The sequence below is a fragment of the Arachis duranensis genome, chromosome 3, assembly GCF_000817695.3.
Source record: "Arachis duranensis cultivar V14167 chromosome 3, aradu.V14167.gnm2.J7QH, whole genome shotgun sequence".
In the NCBI taxonomy this organism is placed as follows: Eukaryota; Viridiplantae; Streptophyta; class Magnoliopsida; order Fabales; family Fabaceae; genus Arachis; species Arachis duranensis.
Window position 1 is genome coordinate 9,540,671 of NC_029774.3, and position 8,743 is coordinate 9,549,413.

Genomic DNA, 8,743 nt, shown 5'->3' on the forward strand with positions numbered 1-8,743 from the left:
TTCGCAGTTCATCCTGCATGGCCTAACAGTAATGATATCGTCCACATCAGATAGCAACCTATAGACATTCACCAAAGGGAGGTACATCCTCCTTGACCTCTTTTTTTCCAAAATCACGATCCATAACTAAAGATGACTACTTCCATTCACCTCATTCTATTTTTTGCGGCCGCCATTAGGTGTCCATGCATCTTGTCCATTGGAAAACTTATAATTCTTTTGTTCAAATTTTTTGTATAACAGTGTATGGACATGGAAAAAAATTATTCGAATAACATTGTTGAAGTTTGATCATTTGCTTATAATTACATGAGTCTTGAACAAGATTGCAGTTATCCCACTGGAAATTAAGAAAAAAAATTTCCAGAGAGTTCTGCAAAGAAAATGAGCATTAAAGCAGTGCATTCTCTTGGTTTGTTGCTAAACAAAAATCATGAAAAGAAATTTACAGAATTCACAACATTCGGCTTGTAATTAGTGTTATAATCCTCTAACCTTAATGACTAGCTTGGGCAGTGCTCTCTTCAACAGATTATTTGGTGATCAATTTGTATGTGTGGAATTCGAGCCACCTTGTGCCACTCCTTCCCACTTTTTGGTTTAAGTCTTGGAGTCAGCAAAGGGCATTCTTGGACACAAAGTTGATTAAGGGAGGAAGGAAGTTCTTCATCAGGCAAGGAATGAAGGACGTCACAGCAATGAATTTCAGGTGTATGAAGAGCATTCAGATATTGGAACCCTCTGTAGTTTAGCTTCTTGAGACTCTTCAGTGTGCTTATGCGCAGTGAGCTTATATTGGGAGGAAGTATCATGTCCTCTGGAAATGAATCCATGCCCATGCATCCACCTTCAAACTCCAATCGGTTGAGAGACTCAAGAGTGTCCATTCTCCAATTCTTTTGTGGTGTAAGTTTGTCACAATAAGCTATGGAGAGTAAAATTAAACTTGAAGGCAAGCCCCCATATGGAAAAGATTCAATCTCTGGACATTTATGTAGAAATAATGTCTTGAGGGATGTCAGAGAGGTCATACCATCTGGCAAATTGTTAAGATTCTGGCAATTGGAAAGGAATATGGATTCCAGATTTGGGGCATGTAATCCTCCCTCTGGAAAAGACATCAATCTGGGGCAATCTCTAATCTCTAAAGATTCAAGTGACTGAAGATCGCCCTTGATCTCTTTAATAACATTAAATGATTGCAAGTTTGAACAATCCCAAATGCAGAGATTTTTGAGTTTGGGGAAGAAATCTAAGGTCAAGGTAGTGAGAGAATCACAGCTACTTCCTATGAACAAGTGGTGGAGGAAGGCAAGCTGCATTTTTGATTCAGAAGATGACAGATTTTCCAATCTTCTGCAGTTACGTATGTAAAGTGCTGTCACAGAACCAAGGGAAGGGAGGGATTTAAGAGAACCACAACTAATGAGATACAACTCCTTAAGAGATGTTAATCCGGCTAGTAAACCATTGGGTATGGCTTCCAGGTACTCGCACCCTTCAATTTTTAGAGTGTGCAGCGTGGGCGGCAATGACTTCAATTGTGATACAGTTGAAACCTTTAGTACTTCAAAGGATGATCGTGGATTACCTGCTTCTTCATTGTTGAAAGGAGCTGTTGTGGAAGGTGTATTATTGGTGGGAGGAATGACAGCTGCTTGAGTGGTGATTGGAATATCAGCTTCAACCATTGAAGACTGCGAGCCTGTTTCAGCTTCAACTTGATGCCTAAACACAACTGAGGAAGTCTCTTTTGGCCTTGGGGACATGGTTGTATCTGAAGAAGAACTAAAAGGAAATCTGCTTACTACAGATTCAGTTTCCATCAATGATCCATGAAGGATTTCTTCAATCTCACTTGCAGTGCTAGTACCTCGAAAACCAGAATTGGGTACTGGGGTGATTTCATGTACTTTTTGTGGAACTGTATCTTTATCCAGATCCAAGGATGGTTGTGAGTGGCTGTTCTGTACAAACACTTCACAAGTATTGGAAACATTCGGAAGTGGAGCCACAAGGTGAGTGCATCCAATGATCTCCAACTTCTTTAAAGAAGGAAGTTCATTAGGCAAATCTCCCACCAGCTTGGGACACTGTAATATACAAAGATGAACCAGATGTGGAAACTCGATGCCTTCGACTATGTTCCATTTTTTCCATTCTGGCATATGCGAAAACCGTAAAACCTTTAAAGATTGAAACGGTTTCTGCGAAGCAGTCATCTCCCCGTAGAACTCAAGGCCTACAGAACTTACTTTTGTGAACCTTCCAATATAGAGTTCCCTAAGAAACGGCAGCAGACCCAGTGTTGGTAATGACTCGAAGTTTTCACAGTAATAGAGATCTAGATTCAGTAGAGCCGAGTAAGATGGATCCCCCAACCATCTTGGGAATCTTGCACCAGGATAATATGTAACTTTTAATATTTTCAAGTCTTTGTGCGATGGTTCTAGTTTCTTGAGCACTTCCATTTCATTCCCATACCTATTGCTATCATGGACATAGTCCCATGAAAGCCAAAGATCAGCAAGACCCTTCTCTTTTAGTTTGGCATCTGAAGCATCATTAGCATGGGCCACATTTTGCAAGTTTGAAATAGCTAGAACTTTGAGATTGGACAGTCCTGCTAAATCTCCAAGTCTTGGCCCGGTATCGGAAACAATGAAGTCTGTCAATATCAAGAGACTCGTCAAATTGTGCATATTTGGAGGCATCCTTTGCAAGCTGCTTCCTTGGAAATCAAGATGTCGCAAGTTTACCAAATTACATAGTCTGTCGGGCAATGTTGTGAGTGAATAACAGCCTCTGAGTAAAAGTGTCTGCAAATTTAGCAGGTCACAAATGGAATCTGGCAGCTCCTTTAAGTTGGTGTAAGAAACGTTAAGGTAGCAGAGATGTCTCAGTTCTCCTATTGAAGCAGGCAAGCTGGTGATCTTATAGTGTGATAAAGATAAGACCCGGAAGACATGCTGACTCAACTTCATAATCACAGGCTGTAACATCTCGGGATCAAACTCACTATTTCCCCTTTCAGTTGGCAAGTACACTGGCATAATTGTTCTCAACGATCTCCCATGTTTGAGAATAGATTTTGCTGGAAAATCCTCCATCCTTCTATCGTAACATAAATGGTGCTTGTATGATTCTCCAAACACGTAAATTGCCAAGTCATGAACAAGATTATGCATCATAAATCTATCATTATAACCAAAGGCAGGTTGCAAGAAAGACCTCTTGATTAGATAACCTAAATATGCATCCCCAGTGTCTTCCATGCTTTTACCAGATTCAGTGTTTTTCAGAAAGCCTTGAGCCATCCACTGGCAGATCACCTCCTTCTGCCTGAAGTGGTAAGACTTTGGAAATAGTGACAAATATGCAAAGCACCGTTTAACTGGTGCAGGGAGATCAAGATAGCACATCACTAGAAATGAAGGGATGGGAAGAAGATTTGTGCCATCCAGAAATTCACACAATATCTTATCCCATTGAGGATTCAAATCCAGCTTATCTTGCAGAAGGCTCCCTGTCATTTTTAGAGCCAAGGGAAGATTTCCCAATTTGTTGACAATTTTTTTTCCAACTGTTGATAGTTCTTCCGGGGGTTGACAAACGTTATCTGTCTGTCTCCAAGCATGCCCCATAAAGATTGACAAGCAATTCTCTGTTGACAGCAAACTCAGATGCACAGTATGAGTCGCAGGTATCATAAGTTGCTTTGGGTCATAAAGAGGAATGGATGTTAGAATTATGGCACTCCCTCTTGCTGCTCCAGTTTCAAAGGAAGCAATCAGCTTGCTCCAGTTGTGTAAGCTATCCTCAATCCTGATGTCATCCAACACCAACAGACATTTCTTCCCACCACACCTTTCCTGCAATATCTTACATAAAAAATCGAAATCCTCATCCTCACCACCACAAAAATTTCCAGTGATTTCCTCAAGAATATTCTTAACCGTCAAGTTAGCAATGTAAGGCACAGTGATTTGAGCTCTAAGTTTAAAAGACTCTCTCACCTTGTGGTTTGAGTAGATAACATCCACCAAGCTAGTCTTGCCCACCCCAGCGAATCCCACTATGTTAATCACCTTGATATGTTGTTCACTTTCAGTAGTAGTTGATAACAGGTAATCCAAAATAGTCTTCACTTCTTCATTTCTCCCTAAGAAGTCATACTTTGGATAGTTATCCAACACATCAGAAGTTGAATACAAATCTCCACTGGATTCCATCCACCTCTTAGTAACAGGCTCAACAGTTAAGCCAAGGACACCAATCTTTTTCACCAGAGATTCTAAATTCTTGAGGGTATCAAGGATTTGAGCCTTGAATTTCTTGCCTGGATTCGCTTTTTTTTCCATGATTCTGACGAACTGCCAGCCCAGCAACGGATGCCGATCTAGAGAACTGATGGTGGTCAAGTTCTGCAGCAGAATTTCATCCAGTTGGTATAGAGCATCTTGTACTTCATTTAACCAGTCCTTCACTGCTTGTGCATATCTTCCTCCTCCGAACTGCTTCTCTTCTGCATAATCAACCACAGCATCAAGGGGTAACAATGTTGACATGACCTTTTGCAGTGATTTCACCACACTACGCTTGGTTTGAGAGGTGATGATACGTTTTATGTTGTCTACCAAATCAGCAAGGAAAGAGGATAGTAAGGATCTACCCATCCTTCAAACTTGAAACTGCTAAAAGTGGATAATACCTTCTATTGTATTGTATCTATTTTTTGTTTCTGGGATTGTAAAAAGAATAGTGAAACTGCAGATCAAGAGAAAAAACGTGAAGGTAGAGGACTTCTCTTAAGTTGACTAATTGTTGCAATGAAACAACATGTCACATGTCATTAGTTAGCTAAAAGCATTTTTCTAATTCAAAGTTAAAACAATAATTTAGAACTTCTCTAATGTCAGGACAACCATTTGATTATCAAGGAGACGTGCAATAGGCAGCACTTAACTACTTATTACAACCATTTCTTACTCGGATAGTGTCAATTTATTGGCTCGTGCTCTACACGGCTATACCTGTACATGTTAAAAACAAAAATAATTAAAATTTTTAAACATAACTATATGTAAACCTGAGCCATTTCAGGGGACCAAAATGAATGTCATATTTTATATAGAAAACAATGAATTAATACTCAGTTGCATTTGCATCTCAAACTGCTCTCTAAAGTTTCAATTTACTCAATTAGCCTCAAAAATTGGCATCTGTGACTCACTTTAGTCCCTGATCCCATTTCACATTTTCAGTCACAAAACGTGCTGAGGTGGACTCACAGCTGCCATGCTGGACACTTAAATGACTATTTGGTCCCTACAAACCATTCGAAACTCTAGTCCCATTTTTACTTGAAGAACAACAAACCAAAACCAAGTTCCCCTCCAGGAACAACACGTTGACGAAGCAAAAGAAAAAGAAAAAAAAATGCAGTGATTCAGAAGAAATTATCATCAACATCGTCATCAAAGAGGGTTTGGTTTGGCTTTGAAGTGGGTTTTCGAGACTACCTTCTTTCCTCTTGAAGTCCCCTCTTGCAACAGTCCTGCCAAAGCTTCAACAGCTCCCGTTAAATATCAATCCTACGTATTAATATTATAAAAAATTGTAATATGATTTAATAATCACATTTTTTTTCATTTCTGTCATAATATAACCAAATTTCTTTATCTAACAATCTATCTACATTCTCATTTTTTCTTACCCTGAATATAGGTTACTAGTCTTAGATGGCATATCATGTGAATGTCTATGCAGAGAGTAGCTGATGATCAATTTGTATATGTGGGATATGAGCCACTTTGTGCCATTCCTTTCCTCTCTTTGGTTTAAGCCTTGGAGTCAACAACGGGCATTCTTGGACACAAAGATTACTTAAGGAGGAAGGAAGCCCTTGATCCGGCAAGGATTGAAGCATGTCGCAACCATGAATTTCAAGTGTTTGAAGAGCATTCAGGTGTTGAAACCCCTTGTAGTTCAGCTTCTTGAGACTATGCATTGTGCTTATGCGCAAAGAGTTGATATTGCAAGGAAGCAAGTTGTCCTCTGGGAAGGAATCCATGCCCATGCATCCACCCTCAAGTTCAAAACGGTTAAGAGACTCAAGACTATCCAACCTCCAATCCTTTTGAGGTATGAGTTTGTCACAATAAGCTATGGAGAGTAAAGTTAAACTTGAAGGCAGACCCCCATGTGGGAGAGATTCAATCTGTGGACACCTGTGTAAAAACAATGTCCTGAGGGATGCAAGAAAGTTCATAGCATTGGGCAATGCATTAAGATTCTTGCAATTGAAAATCAAAATGGATTCTAGATTTGGAGTATGCAGTCCTCCATCTGGTAAAGAACTCAATCTTGGACAATCTCTAATCTCTAAAGACTCAAGTGATGCAAGATCACCCTTAAACTCTCCGGTAAAGTTAACTGAGTGAAGATTGGGACAATCCCATATACAGAGAATTTTCAGTTTGGGAAACAAGTCTAAGGTCAAGGTAGTGAGGGAATCACAGCTGCTACCTATGCACAAATTCTGGAGAAAGGCAAGCTTCTTGCTTGATTCTAAAGATGGGAGAAATTCCAGTCTCCTACATTTATGTATGTAAAGGGTTGTCAATGAACCAGGGTACGGGAAAGAACTAAGAGAAGCACAACTGATCAGATACAACTCTTTGAGTGTAGTTCTTCCTGCAAGTAAGTCATCTGGAAGGGCCTCTAAGGATCCACACCCATCTATTTTTAGGCTGTGCAGTTTGGTCGGTAATTGCAACAATTGTGATATAGTTGAAACCTTTAACACTTCAAAGGATGATCGTTGATTGTCTGAATCTTCTTCCGATAGAGTTTCCACCTTGAGAGGAGATATTGCTTTAGGTGTATCAGTAAGAGGCAGGACAGTCACAGTTGTCGCGATTGGAATATCAGCTTTAGCCATTGACGATTGATTGTCTTTTTGCTGCTCAATGCTGAAAATATCAGCTTCGGAAATGTGATCACTGAGCATGCCAGAGGAACCTTCCCTCAGTTTCAGGATCCTAGCTGAATCTGAAAATGAATAATCTTGCGGAATTTCTGTAAATTCAGTTTCCATCCATTCACCAAGACCAATTTCTTCGATTTCGCTTAAAGAAGTGTCACTAGTGTCCTTAGAACTTGAAAATCCAGAGGAGGATCGTGGTGTGATTTCATGTCCTTCTTCTGAAATTGTAGTTATGATAGTGAGAGAGTTTCAAGGACACCAGAATTAACTACTTGAAGTCCCCTCATCTGGAAAATTGAAGTGGAAATTAACTGACATACCTTCCATCTCTTCTCTATTTTCACTTGACCCTTTTTCATGCCTCATTTGAGATTCATGTTCCTGCAGCATTCTTCTTATTAATATTCTCCTCAAGTAATTTCCTGATTTAGCATGATCACTTTCAACCTCTCCCTTCTCTGACAAGCCAACACTTCCATGATCTTTGTGCTTTGCTGCAAACAAAGTGGAAACTAGAGTAAGAAATCAGAAACCACATAGTTGCCATTCCTATATTTTGCAGGTAGTTTGTAGTTTGTACCTTACATTTATGAGCTGATAAAAAACCAAATAAAAAAAAAGGACTATATATATAGTTTCTTCCTGGTCACAAAAACTTTAAAAATGGAAAGCAAATTTGCCTTATAATTCATAATGCCTTGAGCAGCACAAATCACTAAAAGTGTAGTAGAAGGGTCTAAAATAAGGATACCTTTAAGTGTAGTACCACAGCCACCACATCGATAGACAGAGTAATCAACAGGCTCTTGGAGGATATTTCGACATTTGGGACACCGCACAACCCGCACCTTGGCTAAGTCCGCCATTGCAGAGACTGAGACACACACAAATCCACACCGGACACAACAAAAGGATTAACTAAAATCTAAGAAAACTATCACAGTGTGATTTAGAAATACTAATTACCCTATACAAATCTATCTATCTTAATTCTTATATAATTTATATAAAAGTTGATACACAGATCTTACTACAACTAGAAATTTATCTAACTATCTATTATTATATTACCACACAAATTTTACTACGACTAAAATTTATCTAGTTACGCTGTACAAATCTTCTATCTATCTATCTTATCAGTTGATATACAAATTTTATTATAACTAAAAATAAACATTTTATCTGTTATTTTATTATCCCAAAAGTTTTTTTCTATTTTATAATTTTTTTTAATTTTTAAATTCTTTAATTACCTCTATTCATTTAAAAGTCTCTACTAACATTAGCTTTTAATTAATATTAATAATGAATTTGATGAATAACTTCTATTAATATTATTTTTTAATTAATAAATTTAATAGTATTATTAAATTATTTTATAAAAAAATATCATATTATTTCTTTGTTATTAATTATGTTTATTAAAATATTATTTTATTTTGATATATTTTATATTATAAATCAAATAACCTATATATTATATTTTTTTTGGATTCTTTAATTTTAGAACTTAAATTATAAGTTCTGAAGTTAATTAATATTCAATGATATTAAAAAAATTATTATAAATATTTGAATTTATTCTAATTTTTTATAATTTTATTTTCTTTAACTTATATAAATAATTCTAAAATTTTATTTAAAAAATTAAAATAAAATTTATATAAGTCAAACTTTGTTTGAGTGTCAATATTATTATATTTATATTTATATGTTATTTTTGGTTTGAATTTTTTATCAAAATTAAATAGA

At 37.3% G+C, this 8,743-nt stretch overlaps 2 protein-coding genes across 5 annotated transcripts; both read right to left on the reverse strand.

Annotated features, from left to right (window-relative positions):
• On the reverse strand, positions 1-5,874 carry LOC107477477 (putative disease resistance protein At3g14460). Of its 4 annotated transcripts, none has more exons than XM_016097511.3 (3): positions 5,717-5,874; positions 5,523-5,557; positions 1-4,525 (listed from the first exon to the last, which is right to left on the reverse strand). In XM_016097511.3, exons 1-3 carry the CDS (start codon positions 5,746-5,748, stop codon positions 525-527), a joined length of 4,068 nt encoding a protein of 1,355 aa, XP_015952997.1. In that variant the 5' UTR covers positions 5,749-5,874; the 3' UTR covers positions 1-524. The 4 variants fall into 4 exon arrangements, with proteins under 4 accessions (XP_015952997.1, XP_052114031.1, XP_052114032.1 ...); XM_052258071.1 differs by having other exon boundaries at positions 1-3,872; positions 4,017-5,594; positions 5,717-5,760; XM_052258072.1 differs by having other exon boundaries at positions 5,523-5,594; positions 5,717-5,735.
• LOC107477503 (putative disease resistance protein At3g14460) lies at positions 5,762-7,854 on the reverse strand. Its single transcript, XM_016097540.1, has 3 exons — positions 7,740-7,854; positions 7,309-7,482; positions 5,762-7,206 (listed from the first exon to the last, which is right to left on the reverse strand). The coding sequence occupies exons 1-3, from the start codon at positions 7,852-7,854 to the stop codon at positions 5,762-5,764; spliced, it is 1,734 nt and encodes a 577-aa protein (XP_015953026.1).
• Positions 7,855-8,743: the final 889 nt, after the last annotated feature.